This window comes from Caretta caretta, chromosome 7, assembly GCF_965140235.1.
Source record: "Caretta caretta isolate rCarCar2 chromosome 7, rCarCar1.hap1, whole genome shotgun sequence".
Taxonomy (NCBI): domain Eukaryota; kingdom Metazoa; phylum Chordata; order Testudines; family Cheloniidae; genus Caretta; species Caretta caretta.
Genome location: NC_134212.1, coordinates 74,678,191 through 74,700,669, shown reverse-complemented (window position 1 = coordinate 74,700,669; position 22,479 = coordinate 74,678,191). Strand labels below are relative to the sequence as shown.

Genomic DNA, 22,479 nt, shown 5'->3' with positions numbered 1-22,479 from the left:
TATATTGATTTCAATTACAACACAGAATATGCAGTGTACACTGCTCACTTTATATTATTTTTTATTACAAATATTTGCACTGTAAAATGATAAAAAAGAAATAATATTTTTCAGTTCACCTCATACAAGTACTGTAGTGCAATCTCTATCATGAAAATGCAACTTGCAAATGTAGATTTTTTTTGTTACATAACTGCACTCAAAAACAAAAAAAATGTAAAACTTTAGAGCCTACAAGTCCACTCAGTCCTACTTCTTGATCAGCCAATTGCTAAGACAAACAAGTTTGTTTACATTTACATCTTATTTACAATCTCACCAGAAAGTGAGAACAGGTGTTTGCATGGGACTTTTGTAACCAGCATTCCAAGATATTTACATGCCAGATATACTAAATGTTCATATGCCCCTTCATGCTTTGGCTACCATTCCAGAGGACATGCTTCCATGCTGATGATGCTCTTTAAAAAAATAGCATGTTAATTACATTTGTGACTGAACTCCTTGGGGGAGAATTGTATGTCTCTGGCTCTGTTTTACTCACATTCTGCCATATCGTTCATGTCATAATAGTCTCGGATGATGACTCAGCACGTTATTCATTTTAAGAACACTTTTGCTACATATTTGACAAAACACAAAGAAGGTACCAATGTAAGATTTCTAAAGATAGCTAGCTCATTTGACCCAAGGTTTAAGAATCTGAAGTGCCTTCCAAAATCTGAGAAGGATGAGCGTGGCGCATGCTTTCAGAAGTCTTAAAAGAGCAACACTCCGATGCAGAAATTACAGAGCCCGAACCACCAAAAAAGAAAATCAGCCTTCTGTTGGTGGCATCAGATTATGAAAATGAACATGCGCTGATCTGCACTGCTTTGGATTGTTGAGCAAAGCCTGTCATCAGCATGGACGCACGTCCTCTGGAATGGTGAATAAAGCATGAGGGACATATGAATCTTAAGTGCATCTGGCATGTAAATACCTTGCAATGCCAGCTGCAACAGTGTCATGCGAATGCCTATTCTCACTTTCAGGTGACATTGTGAACAAGAAGCAGGGAGCATTATTTCTGCAAATGTAAACAAACTTGTTTGTCTGAGCGATCGACTGAACAACGACTAGGACTGAGTGGACTTGTGGGCTCTAAAGTTTGACATTGTTTTATTTTTGAGTGAGGTTATTTCTTGTACATAATTCTACATTTGTAAATTCAACTTTCATGATAAAGAGATTGCACTACAGTACTTGTATTAGGTGAATTGAAAAATACTATTTCTTTTGTTTTTACAGTGCTAATATTTGTAATAAAAATAAATATGAAGTGAGCACTGTACACTTTGTATTCTGTATTGTAACTGAAATCAATATATTTTAAAATGTAGAAAACATCCACAAATATTTAAATAACTGGTATTCTATTATTGTTTAACAGTGAGATTAATCATAATTAATTTTTGTATTCGCTTGACAGTCCTAATTCTAATACTTGCAACAAACAGGCTATGAGCTATTTGAAGAGCAAAAACAAAATTGTGACTAATCTAGAATTATGAATAGATTCAAAACTTCTGTGATCTTCTCACAAACAGAAAAAGAGGTGAACGTCAACACATAAATTCTTCCTTGTGATATATTCATCGTAGCTCTTTTAAGATATAAACATGAAAAGGCTACAGACAGGGCATTCTCAGTAGAGGAGATTCAATTCAGACATTTTAAGGCCAAGGAACTATTGTGATAATCTAGTCTGGAAATCACGTCTCCAACTGGTCTGAGAGTACGAGATTGGTTACCTTTTTGACATAGTGTATAACACATCTCTTTTGAAGGCCCTTTTCCGAAAGTGTGAATAGATAAGTCATTGCATGTTTGCAACTCATTTGTTTTTAATTTGGCAGATGTTCACATTGATTTCAAGGAGGAAGGATCAGGCACAAGATCATTTTTATATAGGTGTCCAGATTATTGTGTAAGTATAAATGAACACCCTTCTTTTCTGCCATTTCATTCACTCAAAAACTCTGAGAAATTCTGTGTTAGATGTGAAATCCTGGCCCTATTGAAATCAATGGGAGTTTTGCCACTGGCTTCAGTGGGCCAGAATTTCACCCTATGTCTCCATTCTAAAGTAAAAAATGTTTTGTGTGGAAAGTTTAATGAAAACTGGTTCTGCCTCTTTGAGGGTGAGAAATGACACATTCTTCCTATTTTTTTAAGCTTTTTTTCTGCTCACCATCTTTTTCCCTGCAGAAAAATAACTGAAAAACCAAGCTTCAACATTGGCATGTGAAAAGTTATCAGTGAGGATTGATGATTCGCCAATTTTTTAAAAAACTTTAAGATAAAGTTATGAGCATTTAAGGTCATGAGCCTGAGCTGGCACAACAGACAATTTCTGTAAATTATAACTAAGTTGCGACTGGAGGACAGAGAGACTGGGCACATATGTGCAGCTGGGGCCAAATTCTTCAAACAATCCCTATTCAGCGATGCACTTAGACACATGCCTACGTCCCATTAAAATCAATGTTAAGCAAGTACCTACATGCTTTACTGAATAGGGATGGATTTAAGCATGTGCTTAAGTGCTTTGCTAATTTGGGGTTGTAGAGAAGTGTGCTTTTTAAACTGCTCAGGACTCCAGCCACCTCCTGCAGAGCTCTTAGATCCTCCAGCAAAGCATTCCTATTCCTATACAACTCCTCAGCTTCCAAGCACAGCAGTCCAAGTCCTGTAGAATCTGAAGTTCCCCAAATCACAGCCCTGCTAAAAGCCCCAGCAAGACAGTGCTGCTTTCATGGAGAAACAAAGTTCCCCAAAACCGCAGCCCCAATGAGGTTTAAGGAAAGTACAGGCTCCACTAATAAAGTCAACAGAACTTGTAAACTATAAGCTTAATCAGAACTAATTGCTGTTTCTTTTTTCTTTAAGGCTTACCTAGGAAATTAAATAGAGAAAAATGAGTTAATGGAATAGTAATCTTATCATTCAAACAGTGAAAGCCAGAGAATGTAAAAGTTCAGATTCCAGGTGCTTTAATCCGGCCATTTTCCCCTTCTGTAATTCTTGTCAAATATGAAGCTTTTTGTATTACACTTTATATCTTTCTATGTTTACCATAAAATGTACAGGCCGCATGGTGGGTTAACATTGCCACTGGATCCTTGACTTTTGCATCTCTTGATGCTTTGTGCTTTTAATTGTGCAATGCTAATGTAGTGTAGCAAAAGTCAAAAAGAGTCTTTGGGCCTATTTAATTCTATATTTGTACAGTGCCTCACAAGACAGTGACACAACCTGATTGGTCTCCGGGCACTATTGGAGTAAGGAAGATAATTAATAATAGTTAATAGATAGTTAATAATTGCTGCTCAATAACTTTATTGAACTAATTATCTGAACTGAGGCTGTTCAGCAGAATTAATGGTATGGCTCATTGCAGGAGACAGTGCCTGAATAGATGTGAGTAAGCAACTCAGCTCCTGTCTGCAGCTTGCTATAATGATGCCATTACAAAGGGACTTTTAATCGGCTTCAGGCAGGATAAAGAGGCATAGGAGTCATCAATTGTGCTGGGAAGAGCAAAGGACAGAGAAGCAGTTTGGCTGGAGATTTTGAACACAGAACTGTGTTGCACACTGGGACTTGAAGTCTGGTTACTAGTCTGGAAGCTTTGTTTCTGTTCTTCCCACATATTTCTGACTATCTCCACTCATTTCACTTCCAAAGGTGAATAAACCTCTCCAGACTTGACTGTTTGGAGGCTGGGTCATTGACATTACTGCAGATTTTTGCAGTTAATATGTATACGGTATATTCATTCATACTGTATATATTTATGTAATATCCATACTGATGTATATTTCTATCAATGTATGTATTCCATAGGGATATGTGTATTATTTAGATATAGCTGTGTCCATACTTACACACTATCAGATAAAATGTGTGTGCTCTCACACTTTTTTATTAAGTGCCATTAATGTCAACCATATAATGTCATTTTCTTTTACTCTCTCAATACATTCTCTTTCATTATTTTTATGACGATTATTATTACATTCCTTGAAGGTTATCTGAAGAGAATGATCAGTGAAATGGAGCAAAACACATATGTATATGGAGGATGAATATAAGTGCCTGTTCTCCTCCTGATTGAGAAAAACAACTAACCACCCATTTCTGCTGGGTAAGCAAATTATCTTTCATAGAAGATTAGGGTTGGAAGAGACTCAGGAGGTCATCTAAGCCAACCCCCTGCTCAAAGCAGGACCAACCCTAACTAAATACTAATTTGAATTTCATTCTTTCCCCCAGTAAATTGAGCTAGAAGAGGGAAAGGGAAAGGCAGATTTCTGAAATATTTTAAGAAATTGATCATGAAAAACAGGTCCTGTGACTATGGCTATTGGTACCCTGACTGACAAAGTACACAGCTATGATCGCTCCTACAGAGAACTGAAGGCTGCCCTCAGGAAATTCCTTGAAACAACTAACCCTCTATGAGAACAACTACAATTAACTAAGACTCTCTACCCGGGATAACTTGGGTATCATTTTTATTTTTGAGAGAGATTGTGATCATTAACCACCTTGTAATATAGTTTTAAGGAGTAATCAATACTCTTTATGTAGGTGTGCAGATATAAACAGTTTTTTTGTTTTGTTTTTTCAGTTTTTTTTAAATGAGGGTTTGGAGAGAGTTTGGACAAACATGGGAATTACCTTGGATACTTTTTGCTAATTGACGTTAGCAGTGCCTCATTGACTTTCAGAGAGGAGTTGTTGAGTGAAGGATGTCTAGAAGGATATCCAAAACCTTCTGAACACAGCTAATAAAATGTCTAAGTTCTTAGCAGCATGGCTGAAGGCCGGAGATTCCTTGAGGGAGGGCTTTTAGGTGAGAATCTTTTCTTTAAGGAAACTAACACCTCTTCTTTATTCTCCTCAGACCTTCTCAATGAGTTCAGTGGAATCCCCTTGACCAGGGAAAGTCCCTACAGGTTAGTGAAGCTGTTTTGGACAAGTCAAAAGCAGATGAACCCAAGAAAGGTGAACGGTCAGGTGATGGATTACATAACTAATGCTATGATAAAGAATGCCTGCACCAAACGTATGCTAGCAGAACCACACTGGACTGAAGGGTGGAGAGGAAGGTCGCTGAGTATCAAACAATAAAGATTTAGAAAAACAACATGCACATACCCTGAGGGACTATGATGGGTGTATTGACATCTCTAGGTCGCAGGCAGCCATCTCTGCCTCGAGTATTAAAGTGATGTTAATGCAGTTCTTAATATACCTGAGGTATGCATGGTCTGTTTATGGTAAAATTTTCTTAAGCCTGGTCTACACTAAAAAGTTAGGTTGACACAGTTACATCACTCAGGGGGTGTGAAAAACCCATACATACCCCCTGAGTGATGTAGTCAAGTCCATTTAACCCCTTGTGTAGACAGCGCTACATCAATGGAAGAATTTTTCTGTTGACCTAGCTACTGCCTCTCAGGGAGGTGGATTACCTCCGCCTATGGAAGAAGTGCAGCTGTGCTACTGTAGCATTTCAAGTGTAGACAGGCTCTCAATCATCATTCATGGACCAATTTCTCTCTCTCTCTACAGATATATATATATACATATATGAAATGTATGGAAGAATGCCACTTGAAATATATGGAAGAATGATACTTGAGGTTTGACCAAAAAGAATAAAATAAAAATATGAAACTTGCATTGTGTAAAAGAAATTTAATAAAAAACAAGCAAGGATGATTCTGTGGTCATGGCAGTGGACTCGGACTCATGACATCTGGGTTAAATCCCCATTTCTGTCACATTTCCTGTGTAACCTTGACCAAATCCCATGCCAATCTCTCTGTTCCTTAGCTGTAAAGCAGGGATGATAATATTCTTAGCTCACAAGGTCATGCTGAAAATAAAGGTATTAATGATTGAGCCACACTCAGAGTGATGGCACACACATAAATATCCAGATAAGTGGAAAATGAACTCTGAGAAACTTTTAAGCCCTGCTGGACAGCCTGTTTAAAAATACAAAAATCTTAGAGGCAGTTTTTCATGCTCTAGTATCCATAAGCTATACTACTGGTTCAACTCCAATTAGCCCACATTGAAATCAATATCCCCAACCAACTACAAAATTCCAGGTATTCTTTTCATCAGACATGAACTTTTCAAGCATGTGGTTGCTGAGAAGTGAATGGAGGACAACCCATGTGTATAAAGTATGACAAATAGGAGAGTCATTTTGAAATCCTGAATTCACTACATTCACTATTACTTTTGACTTCATGTAATGCATTTGCAAAGCCATAAATCAATTTCATTCCATCAGGCTCAGAGAGAGGTAAAAAATGGAGCTGATAATTGGTCTGCCCAAAGAAAGAAACAGGAATGATATATATAATTCGGTATATTTTAAGGGGGGAAAAACCCTGATGTGTTATGTTATATGAGGCTAATACAAATAATAATTTAAATATAAATTAGTTTCCACTCTCATTATTCTAGGGTTTCATTAGTCAGAAATATGTGATATGCAGACAGATGTGGAAACTGACACAGTGATGTATGTTTGCTGTCATTAATTTACCTCAGGCAAGTGACCTAGTCAAATAGCACTTAATGTTACATAAAATTTGCTGTGTTTTGCATGTATTCTGCTGGATGCTGATTTGAATACTGTTGTATCTTATTAAATCTGACTAGAGATGCACCTCAAGTCTGCCTTTACAAATAGACCAAGTTCTGCAATCAAACTTGTTGTGAGGATCCGCAGGTCCTGAACCTCGGCCCCCCCAGCCACTGCTGAAGCCACCCCACCACCCAGTGTCTCTACCAGTGACTGGAGCATTGGGAGCCCTCAGGCCTTACATTCCACTAAAGGTACCACCCGTAGGGACCTGACTGGAGGAGCTTCGGAATCCCTGATTGGGCCAGGTGCACTATTCAAGTTACAAAAACACAGGAAGTTGTCTGTGCCAAAAGGTGGATCCTGGCTTGAAGGCTGCTTCAGACCTTGCTGTGTATGCTACCTCACTCGTGGTCTCACCTCAGGTTCCTAACTTGGACCCCATCCTGTTCCTGGCTCCTGCCCTCAGCCTTATTCCAGTCCCTGAACCCTGTTGCTCTGTTTCGGACTGCTCTGGCTCTCACCCTAGAGTGCAGTTCTTTGGCTTCTGACTCAGCATTGACACTCGGCTCCTGTTTCCTGTCTGATCCTGGCTTCAACTTTTGGCTCTGACACCTGGTTCAGACCTGCCTATTGGTCTCTGGTTCCTGAACACAGAGGTGATCACCAAGCCAGACCACCCACGTCCTGGTTGTTGGTAGCAGTCTTCCACAATCTTCTGTTCATATAAGTGGAAACAATACTATGTATTTTAAAATAGTAATTAACTAAACAAGAAGACCTCAGTAAGTCTGACATTGTCCACTGGACTCTGATCCAATTGAAAGGAAAAAGAAATTAGATGAGTTGACAATGTAAAATTATTTTCAACACATGTGTCAACATCTTCACAGAACACAAAAGCTTCAGCTAAAGCTATTTGGTAGAGATGACCTGATTCATTTGGAATTGGTTTGCTTAATTAAATAGAAGAAACAGTACACCTTCACACAAAAGAGAAATTGATATTACTCTTCACTTCTAACTGAAAGAAAATAGGAAAACATAATGAACAAAAGGATGCTGGCAAGAGCTGGTCAGTGCAATAGTCTTTTCTTTCAACTACATTTCCAGTTTTCAGAGTATCAGCCGTGTTGGTCTGTATCCGCAAAAAGAACAGAAGTACTTGTGGCATCTTAAAGACTAACAGATTTATTTGAGCATAAACTTTCATGGGCTAAAACCCACTTCATCAGATGCATGCAGTGGAAAATACAGTAGGAATATATATATATATATATATATATATACACACACACACACACACACACAGAGAACATGAAACAATGGGTGTTATCATACACACTATAACGAGAGTGATCAGTTAAGGTGAGCTATTACCAACAGGAGAGAAAAAAACAAACAAAAAAACCCAACCTTTTCTGGTGATAATCAAGATGGGCCATTTCCAGCAGTTGACAAGAATGCGTGAGAAACACTAGGGGGGAAAAAAACATGGGGAAATAGTTTTACTTTGTGTAATGACACATCCACTCCCAATCTTTATTCAAGCCTAATTTAATGGTGTCCAGTTTGCAAATTAATTCCAATTCACCAGTCTCTCATTGGAGTCTGTTTCTGAAGTTTTTTGTTGTAATATTGCGACTTTTAGATCTGTAATCAAGTGACCAAGGAGATTGAAGTGTTCTCTGACTGGTTTTTTGAATGTTATAATTCTTGACATCTGATTTGTTACCATTTATTCTTTTTACATAGAGATTGTTCAGTTTGGCCAATGTACATGGCAGAGGGGCATTGCTGGCACATGATGGTGTATATCACATTGGTAGATGTGCAGGTGAAAGAGCCTCTGATAGTGTGGCTGATGTGATTAGGCCCTATGATGGTGTCCTCTGAATAGATATGTGGACACAGTTGGCAACGGGCTTTGTTGCAAGGATAGATTCCTGGGTTAGTGTTTTTGTTGTGTGGTGTATGGTTGCTGGTGAGTATTTGCTTCAGGTTGGGGGGCTGTCTGTAAGCAAGGACTGGCTTGTCTCCCAAGATCTGTGAGAGTGATGGGTCGTCCTTCAGGATAGGTTGTAGATCCTTGATGATGCGTTGGAGAGGTTTTAGTTGGGGGCTGAAGGTGACGGCTAGTGGTGTTCTGTTACTTTCTTTGTTGGGCCTGTCCTGTAGTAGGTGACTTCTGGGTACTCTTCTGGCTCTGTCAATCTGTTTCTTCACTTCAGCAGGTGGGTACTGTAGTTGTAAGAATGCTTGATCGAGATCTTGTAGGTGTTTGTCTCTGTCTGAGGGGTTGGAGCAAATGCAGTTGTATGCTGTAGACAATGGATTGTGTGGTGTGGTTTGGATGAAAGTTGGAGGCATGTAGGTAAGTAAAGCGGTGAGTAGGTTTCCAGTATAGGGTGGTGTTTATGTGACCATCACTTATTAGCACTGTAGTGTCCAGGAAGTGAATCTCTTGTGTGGACTGGTCCATGCTGAGGTTGATGGTGGGATGGAAATTGTTGAAATCATGGTGGAATTCCTCAAGGGCTTCTTTTCCATGGGTCCAGATGATGAAGATGTCATCAATGTAGCACAAGTAGGGTAGGGACATTAGGGACAAAGCGCAGGAAGTGTTGTTCTAAGTCAGCCATAAAAATGTTGGCATACTGTGGGGCTATGCCCAAGAAACTCCGAGAAAAAGCACAAGAGCAAATCCGCACAAACACACCCCTAGAACTCTGACCAGGGGTATTCTATCTGCTACCCAAGATCCATAAACCTGGAAATCCTGGATGCCCCATCATCTCAGGCATTGGCACCCTGACAGCAGGATTGTCTGGCTATGTAGACTGCCTCCTGAGGCCCTACACTGCCTTTGAGACACCACTGACTTCCTGAGGAAACTACAATCAATCTGTGATCTTCCTGAAAACACCATCCTAGCCACTATGGATGTAGAAGCCGTCTACACCAACATTCCACACATAGATGGACTACAAGCAATCAGGAACAGTATCCCTGATAATGTCACGGCAAACCTGGTGGCTGAACTTTGTGACTTTGTCCTCACCCATAACTATTTCACATTTGGGGACAATGTATACCTTCAAATCAGCGGCACTGCTATGGGTACCCGCATGGCCCCACAGTATGCCAACATTTTTATGGATGACTTAGAACAACGCTTCCTCAGCTCCGTCCCCTAATGCCCCTACTCTACTTGTGCTACATTGATGACATCTTCATCATCTAGACCCATGGAAAAGGAACCTATCCTTGCAACAAAACCCATTGCCAACTGTGTCCATATCTATTCAGAGGACACCATCATGGGGCCTAATCACATCAGCCACACTATCAGAGGCTCGTTCACCTGCACATCTACCAATGTGATATACACCATCATGTGCCAGCAATGCCCCTCTGCCATGTACATTGGCCAAACCGGACAGTCTCTATGTAAAAGCATAAATGGACACAAATCAGATGTCAAGAATTATAACATTCAAAAACCAATCGGAGAACACGTTAATCTCTTTGGTCACTCGATTACAGACCTAAAAGTTGCAATATTACAACAAAAAAAAATCAAAAATAGACTCCAATGAGAGACTGCTGAATTGGAATTAATTTGCAAACTGGACACCATTAAATTAGGCTTGAATAAAGACTGGGAGTGGATGTATCGTTACACAAAGTACAACTATTTCCCCATGTTTATTTTTCCCCCCTGGTGTTTCTCACACATTCTTGTCAACTGCTGGAAATGGCCCATCTTGATTATCACCAGAAAAGGTTGGGTTTTTTTGTTTGTTTTTTTCTCTCCTGTTGGTAATAGCTCACCTTAACTGATCACTCTCATTATAGTGTGTATGATAACACCCATTGTTTCATGTTCTCTGTGTATATATATATAGAACACACATATATATATCTTCCTACTGTATTTTCCACTGCATGCATTCGATGAAGAGGGTTTTAGCCCATGAAAGCTTATGCTCAAATAAATTTGTTAGTCTCTAAGGTGCCACAAGTACTCCTGTTCGTTTTACATTTCCAGTGTTGACTCACACTCCTGTACCAAATTAATACAAATAATTTTAAAGAGAAATAAAGAAAGAGTTTAAAAAAACACGTCCCAATAAGGTAGAATAGACATAATGTCTACACTACAAAAGCAAGTAATTTCATGACCTTACTTTGTGCAATCCATATCCCTCCCTTCCCCTTCCCACCTTGTCTGCTGCCATTTAGGCCTTTGTCATGAGGGCCTGGTCCTGAAGATTATTCATACAGTGTTTGTAGGATCAGTCCCATAAACTGTAAGTACCATACCAGATCTTCAATTGGTATAAATCAATGTAACGCCAATAAGCCAATGAAGTTCTGCCAGTTGAAACCACTGAAGATCCAGCTCCATTTTTTATATTTGTCTCTATATCAACAAACATCCATATTGTATGGTGCTGTGTTAATAAACATGCAGAATATACAGTACATGTGGGAAGTACATCACAAACGAGGTGATTGCTGGTGAACATGCTAATGCCTCGTGGCCATTTGCAGAAGTTCAACACCACACCTCATTATCTAACTGCAGTAACTGTAGAATATTTGATGGTCTTTGTTGCTAATAGTAGAGTCAAACCCAAGAAAATGGAAGGAAGGAAGTCTCATAGCACTCATTTGTTACTGCTATAGAGGGCCTTTAAGCCACATGGTGAGGCAACCAGGCTTCTGAGTCCTTATCAAACCTAATAAAAAAAGAATGATTGGGCATATGACACGTCCACAGGCTTCAAGAGGTTAAAATAAACAGCACAAAAGGAGGGTGCATGGAAGCATTTTCCAGCACAAGCAACAGGAATATGCAGCATCAAATGAGTAGTGTTTTATGAGCATGCCAATATCTTTTGAAATGGACTATTTGGGAGAGAGAGAGTTGCATGTTGAGAAAATAGCTACTATGTTCACATTATGTATACAGTAGCTATAGGCATTTGCAGCAATAGGAAGGTTAGGATCAAGGGGGCTTTCAGGAGGTGAAGATGAGAAAGTTAGCAAGGGCTAAACTGTGCAGGCACTTTCAACAATAAATCAAATATTGGTATGTGTTTTTTTATAAAATCTCACCATAGTTCTGAGGCCCAGCCTCACCTCATTGGCCATCTCCAGATAGGAAAGGGAAAGAAGAACAGGGAATAAAAATGGATCAAAATAGTGAGGCTAATAGTGTACTTAATATTTTACTCTTTTTAATAAACATTTTCTGCCATATGTCTAACGTCGGTGTTTGTTTTGGTGACAGTATATCATATTCTAGCAAGATAGCCCCATTGCAGCCAGAGTCACATGCTACAATAAAGCCTATTTTTCATGAGGCAATACATAGACCATCTAAAACTGTAGTGTGATTAGATAGGTTGATTGGCTCTCTGTAACCCTTTCATCATTCTGATATTTAAAAAAAAATTGAATTCACTAAGGGCCTGATCCAAAACACATTGAAATCAATTGGCGTCTTTCCATTGTCTTCAGGGGGCCTTGGGTCATGTCCTAAATCATTGGATGTTGACATATAAAGGGCTTGATTCTGCATTCTGTTAGGGCTGTACCTGTACATCCTGACTTGCGCCAGTGAAGGAGCTGGAATAGCAAAGCCATGCTCTGTCATACCCCTTACCCTCTCCATCCTGTCCAGGCCCCACCGCTGAAACACCCCCTTTTGCCCATTATGCTGGGAGCATTGAAGGCAGCTGGCAGAGGTCACAGAGGAGTCTCTTCCACCAGCTTTATGCCCATGGAGAGTTTCCCTGCACACGTGGAATACTTCACTAGCCATCTCAGAGTTCTTGTAAGTCACTTTGATCTTATCCAGTGCAAATCAATCTCAATGAACTGGGCAATCTAGCCTAACGTCCATAGTGGTCTCCAATAAAAGCTAGATTTTCAAAAGTGCTCAGCATGCACCATCTGAAAACAGCTCCACTCCCATTTAGGCACCAACAGATTTTCAAAAAAGCTCAACACAGTGAAAGTTGCAATGGGAGCTGCTGGGTGCTGAACACTTCTCAAAATCTGGTCCTTATTTAGTGCCTAAATGGGAGCTGAGCTCTTTCAGAAACCTGGCCGCGTTGCAGGTGCTGAATTTGTGAAAATCAGGCCCTATATGTCAACTTTTACCAACAATTATGACATGTTAATATTTGAGATTCCTCAGTATTTCTCTGTGTTTAGGATAGGGAAAAATAACTTACCTCAGATACTGGAAAGTAAGTTGAGATCTATATAATTTTATAGTTTTATATAATTCTAAATATAATTATATACGGGTATAATATAATTATTCTTACTAGTGGTGATGCTTGTGAAATTTAACGGTCACGATAATAATAGAACTAGGAAATAATTTTGTTTTTTGGTGGGAGTGAGTTCTAGCTCTAAATATGTTGTTTTCAAAAACAACCTTTCGGGCCTGATTACTTTCTAAGTGGCTCTTAGTAATCTGTTGTCAATAGCTTTTAAAATACTGAAGGTATTTACGTTAAAAATGTGTTACTATAACATTTTTTTTTGCCAGCACAACACTGCAGCACATGCATACCTTTCAGTACATGATTAATCCAGGCTGACTTCAAAGAACCTAAGGCTTGATCCTCCACCATTAAAGTTAATGGGAGCCTTTCCATTGATTTGAATGGCAGCAGAATCAAGACTCTACTCACGCACTTAAAGTTAAGTATGTGCTTAAATGATTTGTTGGATCAAGGCCTCAGGCTTTACAAACCTCAATGTGGGGAAACACTGTTACATTTCATTTTTTAAATTCTGATTCAAATATATGTTTTAATTATCATTGAACATTCACTGTCAAAACAATCAACTTGGAAATACCACTGTGAGCTGAGATAAAACACAACAACAACAAAAAAAAGGCCTTCAACGCACAGTGTCAGGAACCTAACTAGCTACAACCCCAAGTTCAGCAAGATACTTAAGCACATGCCAAACTTTAATCACATGATTAACCCCACTGACCTCAACGGGAACACACTGTAATTAAAGTTAAGCACATACTCAAGTTGCTTGCTGAACTGAGACTTTAAATGGTGTTGTTTCTAACAGCATGCCTCGCACTCCAAGGGGACTTGTTTTATGCTCACTTTTGTCCAGGGATATTTTTTTTCCTAAGAAACATGCTGCTAAATCATGTTCTAGTCTAGACTACCCCTCTAGGACTCTTATAGCAGGATTTCCTAATATGGGTCTCAGACAAGAAACTGCTGCCCCCAAAGGACAGGAAAACCTTAGTGGTACTAAGCTAGCAACAAATATATTTAAATATCACAGTAGCTGGCACAGTTCTGGTCCCAGTGTCAGCAAGCAAAAGAATGACATGTCATCCTCAAGTCACTTAAGGCCCAATCCAAAGACCATTGTGGTCAGTGGTGAGATTCCCATTGACTTCAATGGGCTTTTGATCAGCCCATTTGCTGTGACTAGGTATTGCAGAATATCTGGTTCTGCTCAGAAAAGAGGTGAGTTTTCAGACCATTTATATTGCAATTGTTCAAATAATCAGTAAGAAGTGTATTAAGGCTGTTTAATTCATAATTTCTCAGTTTTTATCAATATCTGTACAAGGGAGAGTACAGATATTTTTTCTCTTCTTTTGGTCTGTACCTCCTCCCTCAAGCTTTGTGTTTTGTCATACAACAGCATGAAGCCCTGCAGCCTAGAGTGATTGATGGTTGCTTCTGAAACCTCATTGCTGGTTTAAAGCTGCTAGTTAAGTGAAGTTTGCCAGTTCTTATGTTCATAGTTAGTCTTGAACCTGTGTTTTCTGGGTGGCATTACAATGCACTATTTTGCCAATGTTTGTATTATTTAAATTTCCCCCTCAAAAAACTTTATTTATTCTTAGAAAAAGTAGAGTACAATACAGTTGTACAAACAAGTGATCATTTATATGTAACTGAGCAAAAAATGTACAAAGATTTCAGACATGTCAAAATACATAAAAATAATTTAAAAAACAACATAAAATATAAAGAACATACAATGAAGGGAAAATAAAATGTCAGTTCAATGATCTTGTGTTTTCTTTCACCATCAGAAGTAACTGTCCCAAGGGGGAATCAAATAGTCAGAGAAAAAAGATAGCAGCAGAAAGAAGGCAAGTGGAGAAGAAAAGAAAGGTACGAACAGGAAAGAATAAAGGAAGAGAAAAATTGGTGTAAGTATAAGAACCTTTAATAACCAAAAAGGTGGCTGACACCATACGGAAAATGTGCCAGGACCTATGAAATAATATCTTGTTGGAGATCTGAGGCGAGGTAAACTTGATCCTGATTAGAATTCTCAGCAGTAATCATCTTTGACCCATTATGATCATATTAATAATCTCATATTTCTATTTCCGAGATACAGTGGGTTTCAGTTTACCAATTCCAAAGAGAAAGACTAAAAAGCTAAAGCTGTAAGTGCAGATTTTTTGAGGTAGGTTAAAATAGGTGTGTCCTCATCCAGCAGAGATATATGATGCACTATAGGGAAACTTAAGGCAGAAGATATAAGGCTGTGCATCCCAGTCCAGAGAGATAGGTTGTTGTTTTTTGTTATCCCCTCTCCACAGACCAAATTACTTGTGACTATTTCAGGGCAATTTCATCACCTTCCTCAATCCTGCACAGTTAGAAAGTTTTGCAGAGTGATGACTTGTGGGGTTGCAATAGTATCTATTGAAGTTATTTTGTTGAAAACAGAGTGAAAGCAGTAATGATGACATGATGCTGTTACAAATATATGAGTCAGTTAGTATAATTCTGTTCCTGCTGTGGACAGAGCATTAGATGTCGGCCTCCTTAATCTGAAAAATAGAGGAGAAGGAGAACACTGAGGACAGGAGAAAGAAAAAGACTGCTCGGTAGAATGATTTTACACTGGCTGATTAAAACGATGAGAAATTATAAACCAAGCAGCTTTAATTCACACTGTGATAGTTAAAGAATTGCAAATATATGGTATGAAAGATCCTTAGGGTCCTTAAAGGAGAGAGATGATGCAATATCTAATTGCAATTGAGTAAGATGAAAATGACGTAATTTCCTAGCTAGCAGGACATTAAAGTTCCATGTACACCAGCATTATAACTGTGATTTGTGTCATGTTCCAGTCTCTTCAGATTAAATACATTTATGTTTTATAGTCCACTTCATTCTAGATAAGGAAAGATCGAAAGAGAAATTTGATGAGCAAGTTGTAATAGTGGCAAGATGTGGCTTAACGGCCAATGTGTCAATCTTATCTTCTATAAGTGATGCAATACATTTCAGTTCTTGGCAAAGGAATCATTCTGTAAATAGCTGAAGAAAGTCAATGATTAGTCTAAAGTTGCTAATTCTCCTTAATGTGAAGATGTCACATAATTTGTTTTCTGGGATTAGATGGCACACACAGAGAATTTTACAGGATTTCCATGGTTGACTTTTTTATTCTTCTCAGTTTCAAAGTTTTAGTTATATAGAGTGTAACATTCGATATGGAAAAAAGGGAGGGGGGGCTACAATGGCTTGATGACTTTGAGGATAGCACAAGAGAATTGTTCTTCTGGGGGGATAGCTGAGGGCAGAAAGACATAGCTGATAAAGTATCGATGGAGCCTGCTAAGTCTATTACAGTTAGCAGCCATGTTGGGTCATAATGGCAGTGAGCATTTGGAAACCATCTTTCAGACTGTCAAATAAATTGAAAAATAGCCAAGACTCGGTGTTGTGGGAAAGCCCTCACAAATTGACTGACCCAAATTATATTCGTTTGTTGAGCTTGTGAAAGACATGAGCAGCAATTGTACTAAAAGGTTACTGGACTTAGGATGCTCTGACCCTCTGTACCTCAAATTAGCACCCTGGAACCACCATATTCACCACTGTGATATTATGATATTTTTGTAGAAAGTATACCTTTTGAGGTATCATTTCAAAAGTCTTGATCTGCTGAACATTAATATCCTTTTGATTGTATGTACTATCATTGTACGTGAAGTTATGAAGTATTGCTATATGTGTTACTGTAATGTGTTGTGAAGTTGGGAACACCCACAACAACAAAGTTACAACAAAGGAGTTACAAGAAAGGAGTAGCCAGCAACAGCCAGACAGTGTCAATGGCCCATCAACACCCATCAAGAAAAGAATCCACTATCCCAGAGACTTCTCAGAGAGATCACGTATGCAATGGAGACTGCTTGACCAATGGCGACTGCCTGATCCCCATGTGACAACAAGGATCTTTCCAGCAAGCTGGAAGACAGTATAAAAGAAGGAAAGTGATATCATCACTTGGCCTGTCTCCACCCCTTCCACCCATCTCAACATCTGGGAACACATCTGGAAGACAAAAGCTTTAAACTAAGAAAGTTTGGTTCCAGGCTGGAAAGGGAGTTCAGCCTGTGTATTGGGGAACTGAAACCTGCTTGTGCCATCTGTCAGGATGAGAAAAGCTGCTTGATTCAACTCTTGGTTAGACTAAAAGTTTAGGATTTAGCAAACATGTTTACTTTTTATTTTCTTAAGTTAACTATCTTTGACCATTATGCCTACCCCTTATAATCACTTAAAAGCTATCTTTCTGTATTTAATAAACATATTTTAATGTTGTATCCTTATAAGTGAGTTTGTGTAAAGTGCTTAGGAAATCTCAGCTCAGGTTACAAAGGCTGGTGCACATCCACTTTCCTATGAAGAAGTGGTGAACTAAATAACGAAATTACACTGGTCAGGCTTCTGACCCAGTGCAAGACAGTACAGTTCTGGGGTGCGAGGCTGGGGAGCTGGGGGGAATTGACTGCAGCTTCCCTGTTAATGGTTCATGAGTGACTGGGAAATCATTCATGTATCAAAGTTGGGGGTGTCCATGCCTGTGTATGTCTGTGTAAAGGGCAGTGCCTGTCAAGGTTTTGCAACTTGACATTAGCATCACAGTGTGAGGGCCAACCCAGGTTGGTGGGTTTGGAGGGCTCAACAGTCCCAAAAGCCAGGTGGCACCCTGGGGACCCCATCACAGAGACACTATTCATTTTCTGAATTTCTTTTACTATGAGAGAGAGACTCTGTTTTCAATATATGCAAGTGATTAATTTATAATGTAGACCACACTGACAGACACACTTTAGAGGTCGGGGACCAATACATTACTTGCTCAGTTATTCAAAAGGGACAGAGAATAATCTAGTTTAAAGTCCAAAATGGTCATTAGTTTGGATTTTTCACTCATTTTACTGACTAAAAAGCTTCTAAAGACAATATTAGTATCCAAAATATTACGTATAAACTATTGTGGATCAGTAAGAAACAGCCTAATATCACTGGTGCAAAATACACACTTCTGTTTAATGGGCCAAGTTATGATGCATCTGAAGATTTGTGGAAGTGCTCTGATATTCATGACCAGGATCAGAGGACTGGCCACTGAAAATAATTGGAACAATACATTGCAGAAAATCTAGTCAAAGTTAGAAGAGATTGTCTATAAATTGTAGAAAATCTAGTCACTGAAGGAAGATCAAATATAATTTCCCCAAAGTTAGAAGTAATCAAGGCCATTTAAATGTTTCTAAATGTCTTTTGAGCATTAATAGACAATAAATGTGCATCCTACTGGAAGATTCTGGCATTGTGGTGCAAATATAATTTTTTTTCTAATATCATCATAGGCAAGTCTTCCTTTCCACAAACCAGTTTGTGTTACCAGTACATTAATTATTTATGTATGCTGTGTTGTAGTCATGTTGGTTCCCAGATATTAGAGAGACAAGGTGACCTGAAGAAGAGCTCTGTGAAAGCTCAAAAGCTTGTCCCTCTCACCAGCAGAAGTTGGTCCACTAAAAGGTATTACTTAACCCACCTTCTCTCTATAATAATTTATACCATTTAAATATCTGAGTACTTGATTGCTCCAATGTACATGAAGAACAACGGGCTCACCTGACCCAGAAAACACCAATGTGATTCTAAGTGGAAGAGGAAAATGCTTTGAGGAACTGGCAAATATCAGTACTTCATCCTCAGCTGAAGTCAAGATAACACACAGCCTTCGGGTCATGCTGGACTCGGTACTGACTCTGGAAGCACAAACTGCAGCAGTTACTAAAAGTGATCTCTCCCCTCTCCAGGTAGTAAGAAGACTCCATCCATTCCTCTGGTGAATTAGCAAAAGTGGTTTGTGCACTTGTCACCTTTAGAATATTTCCCTCTTCCTGGGCCAAGATAAGAAGTTCACAAAGAAGCAGGAGTTGGTGTAGAGTTCCGTCTACTGAGTGGATCATACCATTCATGTTATGCCAGTGCTTTTCAACAAGAACTGATTTAATCCTGGATTCACTACAAGTGTCTAGAACTGATTTACAAACCCATTAATGAGATACGGTCATACTATCCAAAGGATTGCCTCTTTTGTTTGACAAGCCAGGGAAACTCATTGCCCAGTACCCTATGGCTAGCAGAGCCAAGTATAATCTTCAGGGAACCAGAGACTAACCCTCTTCAACTGCTCTGTTTTTCAAAAGGGATAGAGAATAGTCTAACTGAAAGTCCAAAGCGGTCATTAGTTCGGATTTTTCACTCTTTATTTTACTGGTTTAAAAGGAAGTACTTCTTCACACATAGCATAGTCAACCTGTGGAACTCGTTGCCTCTGTATGTTGTGAAAGCCAAAACTAATACTGAATTCAAAAAAGAATTAGATACATTTATGGAAGATAAGTCCATCAGTGGCCATGCACAGGGGGTCCCTAGGCCTCTGACTGCAAGATGTTGGGACTGGATGACAGGAGATGGATCACTTCGTAATTGCCCTCTTCTGTTCATTACCACAGAAGCCTCTGGCATTGGGCACTGTCAGAAGACAGGATACTGGCCTAGCTGGACCATCGGTCTGACCCAGTATGACCATTTGTGTGTACTTACGCTCATACGAGACTCTGGAACACTCTTCCAAGGGTGATCCAGAAAAATCTAACTCTCACCATTTTCAGCTCACATTGCAAGTCACATGTCTTTGCCAAAGCCTTCCAAAAAGCAGAAGAGAAGAAAAATCCAGCAGTGTGTTCAAAGTTAGAAGCCGTTAATTAAACTACAGAATTGGATGGTATATTGACTGCACCAGTGGGACAGATTTCACTGTTTTCTGTAATCTATGTGTTTATACTTTACAGTGATTGGCACCATAGAAATGCTCTTTCTCCTCCTCCCCCATATCCTGTCCCTTCATAACGCTGAAACATTTTTCTATTTAACATTATCAGAATATTCTCTTTTCAATATCCCAACTACTTGCACTTGCATCCTTGGTGGACATTTCTCACCTTGACTACAGGAACCTACACCTCTTCATCAATCCTATTTCTCACTTCACCTTCTAGTGCATCCAAATGCTCCTTCTACCTAATCCATCTGGGAATTTATACAATAATGAGAAGTATGGTATCTGAGTGCCTGCTAAAGTCATCTTCCTCTCTGGTTGCTCTGACCTTTTTATGCCATCTCCTTGAACCACTTTACTGGCTTCCTGCATTTTATTTCATTAAATTCAAGCTCCTTGTACTCTTCTTAGGGCCTTACATAATCACTATTTTCATTTCCTTCTACCTCATGCCTGCTCCTTATACTTCTCCAAGACCTTTCATTACTGATTCCTTCATCTCCTTCTCCCATTCTCAACTTTGTACCTTCATCCATTCTGCCACCTGCATCTGGAAAAGTCTCCCACATTTTGTCCATGCAGTACCCTCTCTCTGCTAAAATTAAAACCAGCTTCTTGCAGGACTGCACCCTCCTTGTTCCCTTTCCCAGTCTCTCCACACACACCCTCACTTTCTTGACCTGTTCTCCTGTGTCTTGTCTTAGTTTAATTTGTCTTGTTTACCTCTACCTTGGAAGTGCTTTTGGCTCAGACTTGAAACCACTTACTCCCACACATTTGCTTATTCCCACAGATGAGTGATCTTCCTGGAGTAAAGCTGTACCATACATCCATCTGTTCTTTGAGTCTGCTGAAGTATTTTAGAGATTTTTATGTGGGAATGTTAAGACCCTGAGCATTCCAAGAAAGAAAGTTAAGGGCGGCCATAATTTAGAACAGTAAAAGCCTAAAGCATTGTATTTCTGATTAAGAAAAGTGGGATAGGGGAATGATGAAAGCTGTAAGAATTCCAGTTAGACACAGAAAAAGAAAAAGAAAATAAGGTGAAGCAGGAGCAAAGGAAGCAGAACATTAAAGATAAGAGACACAGATCCTTCCCCAAGGAATGGGAAATAGAAATAAAATAGAGCTTGGGATATCTTGAACTAAATCAGTGACTGACCTTATCTAACGCTTACTTTACCTTTTCTGTTTTTGTCTCTGATTTTTGGGTATATGCTCATTTAAGTCTGCAAAGATGTATGCATTGGACTCCCTGAGCATTGAAAGGAGAATACACCCAGAGTACATCACACCCAAATATGGCTAATATTAGTGGACTTTGAATAGTTACCACCTTTGTCCATGATCCTGCAAGGTATTCTGCAAAGGTGAGGAGGTCCCCCTGCATAGAGCTCCCTTACAGGGTATGGGCCTTATTGTGGAGTAGCCCTCCACAGTTCTAGTGGGGATGAGGTCTACAGTGTACTAAGGGAAAGGCTAAAGCCGTGCATCAAAAATATAAATGCATCTGTCTTTATAGGCAAAGCTATTTGTCCTCACTGTGTATGCTCTCCAAATGCTATACTGTGCTAAGCAAAATGGATACAAAATTTCCATTATCAAAAGGCTCCCTTTCAGCAATATACATCGTGGAGTTGTGTGCAAGTGACTTCACAGGTTTGTCCCACAAGCATGATATGGATGTTTATCACTGAACACTTTGCGGATGAATTAAAATGGGTGAAGAGGGAACACAGAGAATGGAATCTTAGTGACAAATATTTGATAACATTACAGACTGCAACATATATTTTCAGATTCCATATGCCACAATTGTTTATGTGTGGTAGGCGTGTCAATTATTGTAATACTCCTAGAAATTAAGATTGGAATTGATGGGCTTTGTATTCTTTTCCAGCAGTGATACAGCTTGCCTGTAACAAATATCTGTTCAAAATGTAAGAATCTGCAAGTGTCTCAATGTTTAAAAAATTCCCAGAGGTTAGCTTGTTACACTTTTTAATTGATGCAAATAAATACATGCTTCATGCAAGATAGCTCTGCATATGGACTGTTTAGTCTACCATAATGTTACTATTAGTTAGTTTGTACTGTTGCAAGAAAATTTTTGCAAACAAGTCATTCCAAATGGTATTGTTCTAGGTAAAATATTTTATATGAAAGGCATTTGCTCAGAAAAGTCATTAATTTTTTTTAAAGGTTCCAAAAGTAAAGTTGTTAAACAGTGTTGGTGGCTGCCTAGCGTAATGTATTAATAATGGGATCATTAACTTTTAATCACTAAGTCACCTGCTCCAATTTGATCTAGATTGGTTGTAACCAAAAATTGTTGCCATCTGATGGCAGTTATGTTGAATGAGCTGGGTCACAGCCCACTAGACAAGGATCCAAATCACAAAAACATCAGTTGGTGCCAATTAGTATCCTTGCTATCAGTCTTAGCAGAGAGGCCAAGGGCATGGTGTCTCAGCTACTCTCTTACCCCTAAAGCTGGTCTCTCCAGGTCAGGGTTGAGGCACATTGGTGGGACAACGTAGGGAAGTTTGCACTGCTGCTGCCCATGCTGTAACTGCTCTATAAATAAATAGAGGACTTTAGTCTCCAGGGCTGTCAATTTGGCACCTTCCATGAAA

At 39.2% G+C, this 22,479-nt stretch overlaps 1 protein-coding gene across 9 annotated transcripts in view; it reads right to left on the bottom strand.

Moving 5' to 3' along the window:
- GRID1 (glutamate ionotropic receptor delta type subunit 1) overlaps positions 1-22,479 on the bottom strand; it is an 828,929-nt gene that overhangs the window by 4,070 nt on the left and 802,380 nt on the right. For 4 of the 9 annotated variants that reach the window (XM_048856783.2, XM_075130805.1, XM_075130804.1 and 1 more), the window contains one exon: positions 11,777-11,812. The exons of 1 other annotated variant lie outside the window; for it this stretch is intronic. In XM_048856783.2, the coding sequence (XP_048712740.2) occupies positions 11,777-11,812 (36 nt within the window). Of the gene's footprint in view, positions 1-11,776; positions 11,813-14,520; positions 22,421-22,479 lie in introns of those variants that run through there. 4 more of the 9 variants (XM_075130807.1, XM_048856782.2, XM_048856781.2 and 1 more) reach the window with 4 other exon arrangements.